Source organism: Desmodus rotundus, chromosome 1 (assembly GCF_022682495.2).
Source record: "Desmodus rotundus isolate HL8 chromosome 1, HLdesRot8A.1, whole genome shotgun sequence".
Taxonomy (NCBI): domain Eukaryota; kingdom Metazoa; phylum Chordata; class Mammalia; order Chiroptera; family Phyllostomidae; genus Desmodus; species Desmodus rotundus.
Window position 1 is genome coordinate 20,240,266 of NC_071387.1, and position 16,752 is coordinate 20,257,017.

A 16,752-nucleotide genomic window follows, 5' to 3' on the forward strand; every position below is an offset into this window, starting at 1 on the left:
TCCAATAAAACTTACCAAGGCCTGAAAAAAAAGAGAAAATCATTTTGAAAACATGAGACCATTCTGATTTTTTATTTTCTAACTTCTAATTTACATTTTAGACTAAAATATATTCAAATTTTGAATATTTGGAAACAACTACACATCATTTTTTAATCCTTTGGATCACTGAAATTAATACAAGATCATAATAGAAATAGATAATAATGACAGAGGAGAAGAAAAACTGAAGGCAATGAATGGAAAAATTCCAAATAAGAAGGCTGCTTAAAATTTTAAAAGCTAGGAACAATGAAAACTTAGGACTTTATTGAGTATCATCCCTGTAAAATTCAGAAATAAGGCATTATAAATTATTTATTAATGAAGATTTAATTACTCGTGAAAATGAACAATTATTCTTATCAAATGCACACCTTGGACTTCAAGTCAGATTAAATGCTTGCAGCTTCATATTGCTTGCTAAGTGATGCTTTAGATATTAATGAAAACATTGAGATGGAAGAGATTGATGTCAATTACATAATTCAGAGGTAACAAATGTAACTCTGGGCTGCACCTTGCCAGACAAAGAAAAGCATATCCCTGACACCAGCAAATTAATCAAAACAGACAAAACCTCTGGAATGTTACTGTGTTAAATAACGATACTGAAAAGAGACTCTGACCCGTTCAATAGCATGAGATTATTTCCAGCAAAACACAAATGTGCTTCAGGTTAACGGTGGGGATGGGTAAGGGGCTTTGTCATAAACCTGACAAGCTGTGTGTGTTGGGGGGTGGGGGGCCCATGGCAGGCCTGAAAAGCTCAGTGACCAAGAGTAACCACACAGGATGGTCTGGTCACAAATTCCTAACTGAGCAGATCATGTGGGGAGTCACCGCTGCAGATTCCTAAGCAAAGGTCAGTCTTTACCTAAGTGAGCCCTGTCCACAGTGCCTGTGCATCTAGGATAGCATACCTTTGAAACAACGTCAGAGCAATTTTCTTTTCTAAACCCCTGAAGGCACAACCGCAGGCATCCGAGCGGGAGACCGGAGAAACCCTCGTTGTTATCCTGTCCCTCGCATACCATCTCCATGTGCTGTAACTGTTCGTTGTTAACTCTCCTGCACCCACCAGTGTAAGAGAAGTGTGGGTTTCTCCTATTGCCTTTCATCCAATCCCAGAGATTTTCCCACTTTGCTTTCTTCTGCCTCCTTAACCCACCACTGCGGGATTTCAAGTATCCCTCCTTCGGTCTCCGTCTCCTCCTTTGATTCTAATGTATAAAGCAAGCTGCAAAACTGCCATTTTCAGGAGCATTTTCTCAATTGAATGAGCTCTTGCTTCCAGACACGTCCTCAAAATTTGACTCAAACTCTTATAAAACTTTCTCTAGGTTTGGACGTTCTTTCGTCGACCGTGGTAATGGTTTCCCGTTGGTTAAACATGGGATAAAACACAGTATTACAGTGAGCACTGTCTTCCAAACCAAGTGTATGAAGCATGTCTTTTTATTCTGGTGTTTTAACATCTGGGGCCTTACGGACCCTGGAGGGGTCACAGCCACCCAGACCCCAAAACAGCTCATTAGAACATCAGAAAGGGCCAAATTAAACGTGAAAACTTAACAGAGAAATTATGCCAAACTGAACAGCTCCCACCTGGCTAGTTCACATCCGGTGATTTCTGTAAGCCCAAGCAAAACCTTCTGGGCTCCAAAACTTCTTTTCCAAAAGACATGGATGCAGTGGAAATCTTTAATCAAAATAGAAGCAGAGAACCACGGGACTTTCGGTAAATTTCCCTGGCACTTCGGGCACACACCTAGGTCTGTGCACTGATGAGCATGCTGTCTGATGCCCAGGGTGTAGGTGAGCAGCACAGCAGAGGCCCGCACCTGGGATAACAGCAGCCTGAGCTCCACAGCCTGGGTAACAAGAAAGGCAACATGTTCAGTAGGACAGCTGTAGGTAAGTGCAGCCCAAAGTCTGTGAAGTTAGGTTCTCTGCTCTCCCCTGAATCTGTGTAACAGGTTCAGAGATCAGGTTGCAGGGCAAAGGGCCCAGGTCACACCTGTGTTAATTAAGATGGGTCAGAGAACCCGCAGCAGGAGAATCTAGGAAGCTAGAGACCTCAGGTGGATCCCTTCTTCCACCCTCCCCCCACTACCACTCTCTTAGAAATGCCTCTCTGCAAACAGACCTGCCAGGAGTGTGAACAGAGAATAGTCTCCCCCAAACTAGGAAGCTTGACAAGCAACCACCTAAATAGTTCCATGCTTCTTGGTCTTGGCCGCACCCAGGCAAGGACCAGGCCCCTCCTTCTATGGTTTGGATACCATTGGTGTGGGATGAAGGCCCAGCGTATGTAACTTTGCAAAGTTACGCAAGTGCTTCTGAAGGAGCAGTCAGGATTAAGAACCCCTGAATGAGTTTATACACCTAGGACTGCAGTCATCTGACTTTGGCTAAAACAGAAAACAGTCCCAAAGAATGTGGGCCCAAATTCGGGAAGGCTTTCCAACCCATGATCGATTCAAAATGAGTTGATTAGAGGAAATCTTAAAATGATGGAGCTAGGATCGAATTGTGCCTAGATGTTAACTGATTTTAAAAGCCCCATACAGAACCTTGTCTGATAACCTGATTGCAGTCATTTAATCTAGTTATTTTTAAAAGAGGGTTTTGTGATAACAAAAAGTGGGATAACATCAAATTTCATGTCTCCATTGAAACTCAGGTTTCAATACCACAGATAGGGGTTATGGAGTAACGGAAGGTCTCCTGTCACATGGGCTGATGGCAGAAAGAAGTAGGTGCAAATTTAGTACTGCCAATTTTTAGCTGTGGGATCTGGGGTAGGTAACTCAACTTCTCTGAGCCCCTAAAATGGACGTAATAATACCTGTTTCTCAGGAGCCTTACAAGGACGAAACAGGACAGCATATTCAGAGCATCTTTGCTAGGCTCTTTGACAACAGAACGACCTGGGGTTACGGTAAAGATGTTCAGGGAAGGTAGGAAAAAGGCAAAGTTCACGAGCCCTGTGTGGACTTGTCCAGGGCTACTGCCACATTTGCACGAGGAGGTAGCCCTGGCTGATCAGTAGCAGGCGTTCTTCACACTGATACTCCTCCATCTTGGTTCAAATATAATGTTTTCCATTTTTTTCTCTGACTGTGGATTCATTGGTTCTGTATTGCTCCATAGTGAAGGCAGATTAGCTGGGCATAGTATCTCTGTCCTGTATGAGGAGCTCTGTTTACTAGAGTTTCCACTCCAGGCTACTTCACGGGCCACTGACTAGCCATCAGTGTTGCCCGGGAGGGTGGTGAGGTCACGTGGCACCAAGCGTGCATAAAGAAGCCCTGTGAAGGAAGTCATGGGCACGTGGGGCCCTAGAGCAGGCCTTGCTTGCCCTGTCTGTTACCGTGCTGGACATCCCAAAGAACAGGAGCGCATAAACAGCTGCTGAAACATCGGAAACACTCAACCTTTCTCGGTTGTGATTCAAAGTGCCCACTAGAGGGCGGAAAACTTTGAGATGATCAATTTTTTTTTTTTTTTAAACTGGTGAATAAATACACCGGCTAAGTTATGATTATCGGAATAATAAATAATCATGGATAACTATCACTGCATACTTTCTAAGGGCCAGGAAATCCTCTAAACACTTTATATGCATTATTTCATTTAAGTTATTATGGTATTCTCTTCATCTAGTTCATATCATAAGTTATAATTATGCAATTGTTAGTTGACTTGTTTTTTTCCTTCATTTTTAAGTGTGATTAAACTAAAATTTATTTATATTTGACCAGGAAATTTATTATTAGAAAATTTGTTTTTCCAATACCGTTTGCTTATGTTGTTAATGAGTTTTGTAGTTAACTTGTTTTTCTTTTCTTTCCCCACAGTGGACTGGAAGTTCTATGAGAATAACGTCTGTTTAATTTACTGTTCTGTACTGATTAGTGAGTCTGGACCACACTAGTAGCTGAATAAATTCTTATTTAATGAATAAATGTTGAGTGAATTGAATCTTGGCCTCAAAATGAAAATGTGGAGGCTGTTATGATTATAGTGCATTGTGTTTTGTTATTAGTAAAATCGTTTTAAAACTTGTGATATGTGTTTTCAAGTATTTGAGGTTAATTATTAAGTAATTGTCTCATATTCTATCGGTAACTTTTATATGTTCTGGGAGAAAAAATGTTCTTTTGTAGACATTTTCGTTTGACAGTGTGGACATTGTCAAAACTAAAATCTTTAAGATCCCACTTTAGAAGAACTTTCACTATCATTTAGTTGTTGATTATGGTGATTAAAGGTATTGTAATTATTTAGACCCATTTGTGAATTTACATTCAAAATATGCTCATATAGCGCGGGCCTCATACCAGGCACCGTTCGAAGGACATTGCACCCTTACAGAGTGACTATTATTAGCTCCATTGAACAGATGAGGAAACTGAGGCGCAGAGCTGTTTGTTATGCTAAGAAACTTGCCCAGGATTTCACAATTCGTAAGTGGCAGAGCCGGGTTTCAAACCCAGGTATCCTGGCTGCAGACTCCAGGCACATAATCACTGCCTCTAAAATTCACTAATGATTTTATACAGTCATTACCTAAAATACTGCATTTTGCCATGTATAATGTGCACTTTTGCCCAAATTTTTGAAGGAAAAATAAGGGCACGCATTATACATCGGTAGTACTAATTCCATATCTATAAAATTATTTTTAATTCTTTTATTTATGCTCATGCATTAAAAGTGTAACTCCTTTACAATTCTTTTGTAATACAAAAATAAGTACCTAAATATAAATAAATTTAAAAAGTTAAAATGAAAGCTTTTTTCCTGAAAGTTTGGGCCCAAAACGTGGGTGCATATTACACATGGGAGCACATTATACATGGCCAAATGTGCTAGTAATCGCACAGGTAACAATTCTTACCAGTCACAGCAAAACAAATTTGGGAGAACGTTCATGCATTTTTCACAGTGGACTTCTCATGTATTAAATATTTGAAATAGTAGTGTTGGGAAAAGAGGCACAAAATGTTTAGAAGGTATCACTCGTTCTCAAAATCTTGTTTCGAGCCAGAGAGTGATTTTGTCATTACATGGTAAAAATAAATAAATAAATAAAGTATTATCCTCTTTCCAAAAATACCAAACACATGAACCAAGTAATATGCAAAGGCCAGCCGACTGCAGGGCAGAGTTCTTGGCGTGTCCACAGAGAAGACAAAGCACCAGGCGCCGAAATCTCTTAATACCATCCAGGACGTTTCGCACTTGGGACAGCCTACAAAACCCGCAGGACTCGGCAGTTCTACCCCTAGACAGAACACCCCAAAGAACCGAACACAGGTATCCAGCAGAAACCTGTACATGAACACTCGGAGCAGCACTATTCGCAGTAGTGCGCTTCACACTCGCCCAAATGCCCAGCACCGGCTAAGTGGATAAACACGGTATTCACATGCAATGGAGTATGTTCAACCACAAAAAGGAACAAAGTACCGATCTCTGCTACAACATAGTGAAGTGTGAACACACGATGCCCAGTGGAAGTAGTCAGACAAAAGCTGCTTCGTTTATAGAAAGAGGCAAGTCCATAGAAACGGAAAGCAGATGAGTGAACTGGGGACAGAGGGGACAAGGGAAAACTGAAGATCGGGGTAACTTAAGCTTTCCCTGGAGTAGCCAGTGGAAAGAACTTGAAATGGAATTCCTACGCCGGGACTGGATTCACGGCTGTCCCACACCTACTGTATACCTAGCGCTGCTGCCCTGGGGCTCCCAAACCATTCCCTACCGCTTCCTTCTTCAGGCCTCTGGCTCTCCACTCACCAATGGCTGCTCCTTGGTCACAGTGCCTCCAGGTGGGGCAATTCTCTGGAGTAGCGCCGTAGTGAGCAGTGACACCTTGCTACCCAGGTCTCATGGAACAGCTGGATCTCCTGGACAGGAGCGAACCTGGATCCTCTAGGTCTAATTTCCCTCACTCTCAGCTCCAAGTGAGAGCTGCGGGACCTGTTGGCTGACCTGCTGGATTAAGCACAGGCTCATCTCTCAACCACAGAATTTAATTTTCAGGTTCAGCACAGTTTAATCACATACGGGCAAACATTTCCTCAAATACCAGAGCACCTCATCCTTACTCATGTATCTTGAACCTTGGGCAAACTTAAATCTCATTTCTTGCTCCCCTTGTGAGTCCACCTGAATCATTAAGGACACCCTTTCTCTTTTGTTTTAGAGATTGTATTTAGTTTTAGAGAGGCAGGGGGAGAGAAAGAGAGGGAGAGAAACATCGATGTGAGAGAGGAGCCCTGATCCATTGCTTCTTGTACACGCTCTAACCGGGAACCAGCCCTGCAACCCAAACATGGGCCCTGACTGAGAATCGAACCGGTGAACCTTCGGTGTGCGGGGCGACACCCAACCAACTTGAGCCACACCAGTCAGGGCTAAATGACAGCCTTTTGGTGTCACTACTCATTCTTTTCCAGCAAGGACTTCAGATTCAATCATATTTTTCATTTGTCCCTGAAGACTCCCTGAGGTGGGGTACATTTGCCATATTTTTCTTACACTATTATTGTTAAATCACAAGGAGAGAGTAGATTATACCACAAGTGGTACTGTGAGAACCGGGCAATTATTCGGAGGAGAAAACAGCTACATCCTTGCCTTATATCTAACACCCTAACACTAAAATCAGCTCTGAATGGGTTAAAGATTTGAGTGTTCAGAGAGACAGAAGAACCCTCTGAAGTAAAAGAAGGTACTTAAGCTTCAAAAAGGCATACAACTGGCAATTAATAGATACTTCTTACTGAAATATCTACAAAGATGCACCCATAGAAAAAGACAACTATGAATGCTAAAAGGTAAAGCCCGACACCTTAGTGACAAAACACAATAGAAGTCAAGTTCGATTTCATGGCAGGTGCTGCTGGACCAGGAGGTCTTGCCTTCTGCTTGTGATAGAGACCCTCTATTAAAAAGGGATGAAGAAGCTTGAACCAGCTTCTACTGCTTGTGTACTTAACCAGAGGCCTGCGGACTCGGTAAACTAGGCAGATGGCTCTCTAGAGCAGTGGAGAACTTCAGAAATGTGTCGCTCTACAGCCGCCACCCCAGAGTAATTAAATCAGGCTATTTAGGGGAGACACCCAAGCACTGGTGTTTCTTTACAAACTCCCAAGGTGGTTTCGATGTGTAGCCAGACTGGTGGCCAGTTGTCCGCATACATTTCCCAGATGCTATTCTACAGGGCAACGGCAGAGCGGGGATCAGGAGATTCTCTCCCCCCTGGTTTTGACCACCCTGCCTCATTGTGACATTTCTCCCCTTCCTCACAGTCTGTAATTTCCCTCTTTATGGTTTCTTCTCTTACCATTTTGATTGCTCTTTTCCAGTTTTCAATACTACTTTCTTACTTCTGCCTGCCCTTTAAATATTGGTCTTTCCAGAGCTTGGTTATCTTGAAATATTCTCCTAAACTGGAAATTTCATTCAATTCTAAAATGTCAGCTGCCACATGTGGGCTGCAGATTTCCATTCTTATGACATAGGGTGGGCATTTTCACCTCTGTAACCCGGTTCAGGGAGTACATACCCACTCTGCAGATGGAGCCACACCCAACCCAAGCCAGGAAAACTGAGAAGGTCTTGACAAGGTGGTGGAAAGAGAGAGACCTTTTAAAAAACATAATAGCACAGAAATTATGTTAAGAAGTACCCTTGTAGAAACTACACCAGCCTAGGCCACTCATCCTTTCTTTGGATACTTACAGCACGATGATGGACCAGAGGCCAAGAGAAAGAAGCCCGACCTGGGACAAGAGAAGAGAAAGAAGGCACTGGGGGAGCACAGAGGAAGCCTCTCTTCTGCCCATCAAACAGGGACAGGAACAAGCTAACAGGGGGACTGAAAGGGAAAGGAAAGAGCTACTTGGACCATCTCTCTGTTCCGTATATGCCTGACTGTCTAATGATAAAACATCCCCAGTAATGAGCTGTAACATTTTCTCAACTGATGACACATCTCTCTACCAAACATCTAACCCCGCCTGCTGACCCAGAGACATTGCAAACATAACATGTGAAACAAAGCCCCCCTCTTTTCCCTCCCCACCCCCACACTGTCTGCTCCTCACAGGCACCATCTCCACGAATGGAACTGCCGTCCCCCTGCCTGCTGTGGTGAAATTGTGTGCCCCCAAATTCATATGTTGAAGTCCTACTCCCAGTGCCTCAGAATGTGACCCTATTTGGAGATAGTCGTTGCAGATAAAAAAGAATTGAATGAAGATGAGGTCCTTAGTGGGCCCTAATCCAATACGACTGCTGTCCTTCCTTACAAAACGGGGAAATTTTGACAGAGACATGCACACTGGGAAAACACCACGTGACTCTAAAGGCAGAGATCAGATGATGCATCTACCAGCCAAAGAACACCAAAGGTTGCCAGCAAACCCCTAGAAGCTGGGTGACAGGCATGGCACAGATTCCCTCCACGGTCACCAGAAGGAACCGACCTACAAACCTTGGTCTCAGACTTCGAGTCTCCGGATCTGTGAGATGACACATTTCCGTTGTTTAGGCCCCTGATTTGTGGTTCTCTGTTTTGCAGCCCTAGCAAACTAACACATTACCCGAAGAGTATGCACCCTCCATCTCTCGCCCCCACAGCCAATGACTGCGACATGCATCCAATGACTAGCAATTTCCAGTGACACACAGATGACTAGCAATTTGTGGTACTTTGCTTTGTTTTGCAGCCCTAGCAAAGTCCAATGGAGATGTACCCTCCGCCTCTTACCCTGCATATCCAGTGACTAGATCCCATCCAGTCAACCCCCAGACTTCTAAGCTCAGGCTCTTCTCTGTTTCCATTGCCTCTGTAGGCATATTGGGTTAGCCTGATGTTAGGAGAAGATAGGAGGGGGCTTCACAGTGCACATGGAGCAAGGACAGGTCGAAGCTGGTGCAAAAGACAGAACGTCTAAGATTCAGAGGGTGTATAGAGGTGGGGGCAGGGCTGGCAGGCAGAGGATGAGGGAGCCCCCAGCTCTGGGAAAGATAAACACCCACTCACTGCCTGGTGGCAGAATGCTGAGACCTCAGAGGCTGTATCAAATGTCAAAGAGGTGGGGCTGGCTAGAGGTCTGGGCTCCCCTGGGCTCTGTCCCCAAGGAAGAGGACAAAGTGGGGTTGGGCTTTTTCCTGAGATGTGTTTTGGGGGCGAGTACAGATCTTGGGGACAACTTTGCTCCTGCGTTTCCCTAGGACATGGCTGCAGTCTGCACATTCCCAAGGCAGCAGCTGTGTGAGGCTGCAGAGGGTGTTTCTTTTCCGAATGCAAACTGAACGGACAGGTTTGCTGATGGGTGTCCAGGTTCCAGTCCAAGGGGTGTGAGCTAAGCAGGAGCTCGGCATTCCCAGCATCAGCCTCAGCTCTGCGGGCAGGTGGGAGACCTCACCGTGGTTCTTAGAACTGGATTCTAAACTTCAGGATCAAGCACTGAAGGACCTGGACTACGACGCTGCATTGGGCCCCCAGAAGGACTCTGAGCTACTCTGCTTGCCTTCCTCTTTATCCCCTGGCTCTTCCCCTCACCCCTGTGCCCCTCAATCTCTCACCCCCATTCATTCCTTTCCCCTTCTTCCCCCTGCTGCCCTGCCTGCCTCCCTCTTTTCTCACTCATTAACACGCCCCCACTATCACCTTCTTCCTCCATTCTCTCCTTCCCTCTTTGCATACCCCTTCCTGCTCCCCAATTTCCCTGCTTCCCCTGACTATTCCTCCCTCTCTCCCACCCCTTCTCCTCTGCTCTCCCCATTGCCCTTACTGGCCTTTCTCCCTGCCCCCACCCTCCCACCCCACGCTCGGCTTTACTCCTTCCCCAACCTTTTCACTGGGCCCTGCGTTTCCCTCCACTCTACTCTTTTTCACTTAGCTTCCCCCTGCCACTGTCCCCTTCTCCCTCCTTCTTCCTCCAGGTCATTTTTCTCTCTTTCTCCCTCCCCTGCATCTTTCTACCCTCTCTCCTCACTTCCCTCCCCACCCTCCTTTAGCCCCACCACCTCCCACTCCTCCCCCCTCCTGCCCCACCCAGTGTTTGCATTTCTCCCGGATCCAGATGAAGGGGTTGCCCTGCCCCAGCCTGTGCCTGCCCCACGTCTGGCAGCTGGGGTCTTGCTTCATGGCTGACGGCTCTGGGACGCAGGCCCTGGGGAAAGGGCCCCCACTCCACATCCAGCTCCTGCGAGCCCAGTACGAAGGCTTGAGGCAGCAGCAGAGGGCCCAGACCCACATCGTGGTGCTCCCGAAAGGTAGGGCTGGGCAGGTGCTGGGAGCAGCCATAGATGGGAGGAGGGCCAGCTGTGGGTGGACTGGACAGGGTGGCTGGGGGTCCCAAGCTGCAGGGTAGGGCCAGGGGAGGAGTTTCCCCTGGCGGGGAGGAGCAGGAAGGCAGGTCCCCTGGAGTAGGAGCCAGGGCGGGGAGGCTGGTTTAGGGTAGCCCTGCTGGATTCAGTCCCCTGTCCACTGAGCCAGGGGCCTCAGCCAGGCACCTGGCCAGCAGCCTGCTGTTCCCTGGCCTCTGCTCTTCTGTTTTGATCTTGCCGGACTGGTCTGCCAGGTAAGCCAGGCTGGGCCCCTCTGCTAGGCCAGATGGGGAGAAGGGAGCTCTGCTTCCTGGCTGGGTCTCACCCAGGCACCTCCTACAAACCCAAGAAACTGGCTGAGGAGAGAGAAGACGTGGCATCCCTAACAACCTGGGTCCTGGCCTGAGGAAGTGCAGGGCTCTGGGAGCTTGTTCCTCACAGCCTCAGACAGCAGCCAGGGAGGTGCAGTAAGACACAGAAGCCCCCTCTTCAAGGGGAGAAGCCTCTTCCTTTCGGGAACTCAGTTTTCATTGCAGGAGGAAGTTAGGAACACAGGAATTGGGAATCAAGTGACTGTCAAACCCCAGCCCTTCAACCTCTAACAGAGGAACAGGTCAAGGGAGGTGAGAAGGTCCCCTGAAAGGTCAAGGCTGTGTCTGGGAATTTCTGTGGCTATTTGTATAGTTCAGCACTCATTGAGAAACCCGTCCCAAAGTAGGTCAGGCTGGAAAGGAATCAGGAGCCAGAGGGACCTCACCATCCTGGACAGGAAGTGTGCTGCCTTTTAGAGACAAAAGTGCCACTTCTGAGCTGAAGACGACCATCTCCCATTACTTGGGCTGTTGCCAAGCAATGGGATCCATTTGAATGGAACTGTTACAGCCAAATAACCCCGCCCCCCATCTCTGCATGAAGGCTTAAGCTGAAAGTTTCCTAAAGCCCTATCTCAACGTCAAGGTTGTTCATTCATCCATTCATTCATTCAGCAAACATTCATTACATGAAGCCATTATCTAATGAAAGCACCGTGCTTAACACACCTGCAATTCAGACTCACGCATCCATGTACCAAAGACAACTCAAACTTAACGTGCCCCATGCAGTTCACCATCCCCTTCCCCTACTCTTCCCAGCTGGCCCATCCTCGTGCATTCTGTAACTCAGAGCTACCTGCTCCAGGAAGAAATCAGGGTAAATTTGCAAAACTAAGGTGAAAATGTTGCTAGGGAGACAAAAAAGCAACCTTGCCTGTCTTTGAGCAGCAGGGTAGATGGTGGTGCCGTTCGTTGAGACAGGGAATACAGAAGATGCAGGCATTGGGTGGGGAGGGAGAAATCTGCTTGTGAATGTGCTGCCTTGGAGACAGTTGCCTATAGGACTTCCAACCAGCCTGGGCCTCAGGGAAAAAGTTGGGGCTGGAGATAGAGATTTGTAGTTGAAGCTGTGAGCTTGGGTAAAGTTGTGGCAGGCCAATATGTAAATTGATAAGAGGCTAGGATAAAATTAGAGTTCTGGAGTATTCAACTATTTAAGAGACAGGCTGAGGACGAGAAGCATGGAGAGACAGCGAGAGGAGGCAAAATGATAGGAGAGGAACATTATAGCCTTAAAAACGAAGGAAACTCGTTCACAGGCTGGGACTTGGGTAACCACAGTTGAACTTTGAGAACATTATGCTAAGTGAAATAAGCCAGTCACAAGAAGACAAATACTGTGTCATTCCACTTATATGAGGTACCTGGAATCATCCAATTCATAGAGACAGAGAGGCGAGGGGTGGTTGCCAGGGGCAGGGAGGAGGGGGAAGCAGAGAGCTGTGGTTTGATGGGTACAGAGTTCAGCTGGGGAAGATGAATCAAGCACTGGAGATCAGCCGCGTGGCAGTATGAGTGTGCTCAACGCCACTGAACCGTACCCTTAAAATCGTTAAGATGCTAAATCATATGCCTGTTTTACCACAATTAAATATTTCTTCGTAGTAGGAAACAACAGGAGGTATTCATGTCATAAAGCCAAGTGCGTAGAGCAAACTTAGGAGACAGTGATTCTCTGTGTCCAGTACACAGACACCCAGGAGCATAAAGGGACCATTGAGATTGGCTCTGACTAAAACTAGACTCCAGCGTCTCAAGACATTGGGTTGTGTTTGGAAGGGCAGGTAGTCTGGGAGTTGACTCGTGGAATGAAGGACCCTTGAATTAGCTTTCTTCATCCTGACTTAGCATTATGGGATGGATCTAGATTCTAGACATTTCGTTCCAAGGAGCAGCATCGCTGGAGCTGGTGCTTGCGGGACTGTGACGTGGCAGAGATGGCTGCATCGGTCCTCTGTGTCTCCTGGGTTCCCAGGACTGGGCTCAGGGGCTTCCTCTGACTCAATTCCTCCAACACTCTCTCTCCGCTCCTTCCATACACTTTGTCGCCTACAGGGCCTCCTGCAGGTGACAAATACCAGAATGCTCAAGGGAGCTTTGCAGACATTTCAGAGGGCCCCCCAGGCTGGTCACAGGCCTACTTGCTATAAGAACATGCCTTTCAGACATCACCCCCACAGCCCTCGCGGCCCCCCAGAGCTGACAGGAAACTATCGTGTTCTACAAGGTGGTAAGAATATGGCCCTGAAGAAAGACCCTGGTCCGCATCCTCCTCCCTGAGGCCCGTTCAGGGAAGCAGTGGGTGCTGCAAACGTGTTCCCAGAACGGAGTCTGTGGGAAAGAAGGATAAGGGCCAGACCCCCCCCCCCCCCCCGGCTGGTAAACCCGCTATCAGAGTCATACAACACACAGACCAGTAAGTTGAGTCCTTTCCACCGGTGAGTGTATGTGATTCCCGGCAGGTGACTACATGTGTGCCTTCGCTCCTTGACATTCTTTCAGCCTGAGATGCTGCTCCCTTTGCTCTTCCTAGGGTTCACTCCCTCGACACAGCCAAAAACTGAGGTCTGTTATTCAATTCTGTTACACTTGAATTTTTCGCCATGGCACTGGTCACCATCTGAAACTTTATTATATTCATTTGCTTATTGCTTTTCTACTCCACTAGAAGACATCATGAAGGGATGGGTTTTGTCTCCACGTTCACTGCTGCATTTCCAGGACCTAGAATAAATAATGCCTGGCACATAAGTGCTCAATAAGTATTTGTTGTATGAATGAATGATTGTGTATGTGTGAGAGAGAGAGACAGAGACAGCTTGCATGGGTGTGAGTATGTGAATGAGCGAGGCTGGGAGGGAGTGCACTTGTGTGAGCATCTGTGAGTGGAATCACGTGTGTGTCCATGTACATGCATGCACACACATGCAATGTACTGGGCACCTGGCCTCTGTGCCGTTTGCAGGCATAGCCGCCATTAATGAGAGCTGCCCACATACCTTCCAGTGGCGACCCTGCTTGTGCCTTTGCTTTCTCAGGAGGGAACACACCTGCTCCTGCTGAATCCATGGTCAGTCCTGTTTGGATTAACAAGGAGAGGAGGCACTCACTGTTCCTGGACCAGGTGGATCCTGAGGCGGCCGGGATGTGGGAGGAGGTGGACAGAGGCTACCCGCAGGTCCTCGGGGCTCTGTGGCGCACACACCTACAGATGCACTGCTCGGTCCAAGCCTTCCACCAGGAGACCAGTCATCACATAAAACACAAGGGTGAGTTCACGGGGTCTGAGCAAAGGCTGCCTCAGCAAAGGGACCCAGGCTTGCTTGAAAATGAGCAGGTGACTCAGCAAGAGACCACAATGCCAGAGGCAGCCCCCCTGCACCAGTGTCAGGTGGGCAAAACCCAAATGCAGGCAGTGGCACCTGGCTTAAACAACGGCATTCGGGGCCCTTCCTCCATAAAGAACCCACACAGGTCTGGAAAAGCAGCTCACTATCCATTTCCCCAGAGGAAAACTCCCAGGATCTCCCAAGCTGCCCGCAACCTGGGCTTATATGGCCCAGCCTGAAGCTTTCCCCGCAGCCAGATGTCACGACTTTGAAGCCATCCGAGGTCTCATTAAAGAATCCACGAGGCAGAGCTACAATGAGGGCCTCCAGCTGTGCGCAAAACTGGACTAACTCCAGGGTAGGGACTGTGGGAAATGAACTGCGTGGTGGGCACAGGGGCTTGTCCTTCGGCAGAAGAGAGGCTGCCCAGACCCAACTGCTCACCCAGCTGAGGACGAAGGAGTGCTGTCTGACCAACGCAGCCCCGTTCTGCTTAAACGAGACATTGCCATGGAGCCCCAGATGGATGCCTAGTAGGATGCTCAGTCCCTAGCACCGGGAATGCCTTGGCATTACCCTGAAGTGTGGACGAATGTGGACGATCTTGTTTCCACTGCCTTCTGGTGATTTCTCACATGTTCTGGAGAAGCTGAGCTCTGAGAATTGCCTTTTTCTGGTTGCTCTGCCTGGAGGCCAGCTCAGTTAGAAGTCACTACATTCACTGGTAGTGACCACACCGCTTCAGCTTGAGCTTCCCATGGTATGGTCATCACCCAGGGGAAAAAGGGGCAGAACAATGCCACCTACCACTTCGGGTGTTTAAGGGGCCTTTAGGAAGGGTTGGTCACCTGTCACCTCTCACTGAGACGGCACACCCCAGTGTCACAATTATTTCCCCCTGTCCTTCCTCCTGCCCTTCCTCTCCCTTCCTTCTTTCCTTCTTTCTACTTTTCTGTTTGTCTGTCATCTCTTCCTCTTTCCCTCCCTCCCTCTCCCCTCTCTCTAAATTAAGTTTTTATTAACACTGCCCATCATTCAAGACCTATAGTCATAGGAGTCTGAGCAGAAGGAGCCAAAGAAAAGCTCCTGCTTAGAAAATACGTGTTTCCCTCACACTGTTCCCTTTGCTGCCACATTTGGATCGCTCGGTTCCCTCCTGGGATATTTTAAACCTAGGAGATAGTGAAGCAGGTGTTACTTGGGTGAGATGGGGAATAAAGTATGTCTTTCCTGGTTAATATTTAACTTTAGTAATGATATTTAAACACGTCTGAGGTGCCCTTTCCTCATATCGATTCTCTCTCTGTAAAGTTTCTCCCGCATCTTTACCCCTCTACGGCAGAGCCTTGCCTATCCACATCCGGAGTTGTTAAGTAGGATTGTCATCACCTGTCAAAAACACATGTGTGCTTGCTCCTTGGACCACCCAGAAACTCACTCCAATTTGGGTATTCATTGTGATTCCTTTTGTGAATAATTAATAAGAGCCAGTTATTAATTTTTTGTAGTCTAATGAAAACCAAGAATATATTCTGAAAAAAATCAAACAAACTGTGTCTTTTGATTTTATTTTAAAAAGGATTCCCACTCCCTGGCCAGGTGGCTCAGTTGGTTGGAACGTCGTCTTATATACCAAAAGGTTGATGGTTTGATCCCTGGTCAGGGTACATACGGGAGGCAACCAATCGGTTTCTCTTACATTGACCTCTCTCTCTCTCTCTCTCTCTCTCTCTCTCAAATCAATAAACATATACTCAAATGAGGATTTAAAAAAATTAAGAAAAAAAGATTCCCACAACTAACCCCCCTTTCTGTAGTGTATCAATCAGATAGGGTGTGTTTTGCTGCAGTAACAAACAACCCCCACATCTCACAACAGAAGCTTCTTTTTTTGTCCCACTCATCAAAAGCCTGCTATGGACTTGGGCAAACTCCCAGGGCAGCTTTCCTGAATTTATTACCAGCAATTCAAGCTGCTTCAGTGTTTTGGTACCACCATATCAACACTGGTTTCCCTAATCACTGTAGCAGGAGAAGAAATTATGCATCAATAGTCATGTATTGGCTCATCAATTTCTCTCACATTTCACTGTCCAAAGCAAGTCACACGTTCTTATCTCCACTTGAAGGGTATGAGAAAGTGTGATCATCTCATGAACCTAGAAGGAGAGAAGACATGGAAACACGGGTGAGTAGCACTAACGGCTAACACAGGTACACAAGAACCAGGTGATGGCACAATACTAAATTTTATTCTAAATACAAAAAGTAACCAGTAAGGGATTTACGTGTGAGACTAAAATAATTTGATTTGCAGCTTAACCAGGTTACTCTGGTTCTATGGAGAATGAGTTGAGGGTCACGTTAAGAGGCGATGTCGGGGGGAAAGGGCCATGGCAGAGCGAGTGGGAAAGATGCCGTTAGCTCAAGTGAGAGTGGAAGCAGAGAGGTGGAGAAAAAGTGTATTCATTTGATACGCACTTTGGAGATAGAATCAATAGGATTTCCAGAAGGAACATTAAGTTCAGTTTGAAGGACACTGCGTTTGAGATACTCATGAGACACACAAATGAAGGTATCAAATAGGCAGGTGGATAAATGGAACTAGAGTCCTGGGCTGGACATGAATTTAATTAAGTGTCACGAGTATGTAG

The 16,752-nt window shown here is 46.8% G+C and overlaps 1 protein-coding gene across 1 annotated transcript; it reads left to right on the forward strand.

Annotated features, from left to right (window-relative positions):
• Nucleotides 1–9,242: 9,242 nt before the first annotated feature.
• C1H9orf152 (chromosome 1 C9orf152 homolog) lies at nucleotides 9,243–15,692 on the forward strand. Its single transcript, XM_024560212.4, has 2 exons — nucleotides 9,243–10,341; nucleotides 13,808–15,692. The coding sequence occupies exons 1-2, from the start codon at nucleotides 10,149–10,151 to the stop codon at nucleotides 14,335–14,337; spliced, it is 723 nt and encodes a 240-aa protein (XP_024415980.2). The 5' UTR covers nucleotides 9,243–10,148; the 3' UTR covers nucleotides 14,338–15,692.
• Nucleotides 15,693–16,752: the final 1,060 nt, after the last annotated feature.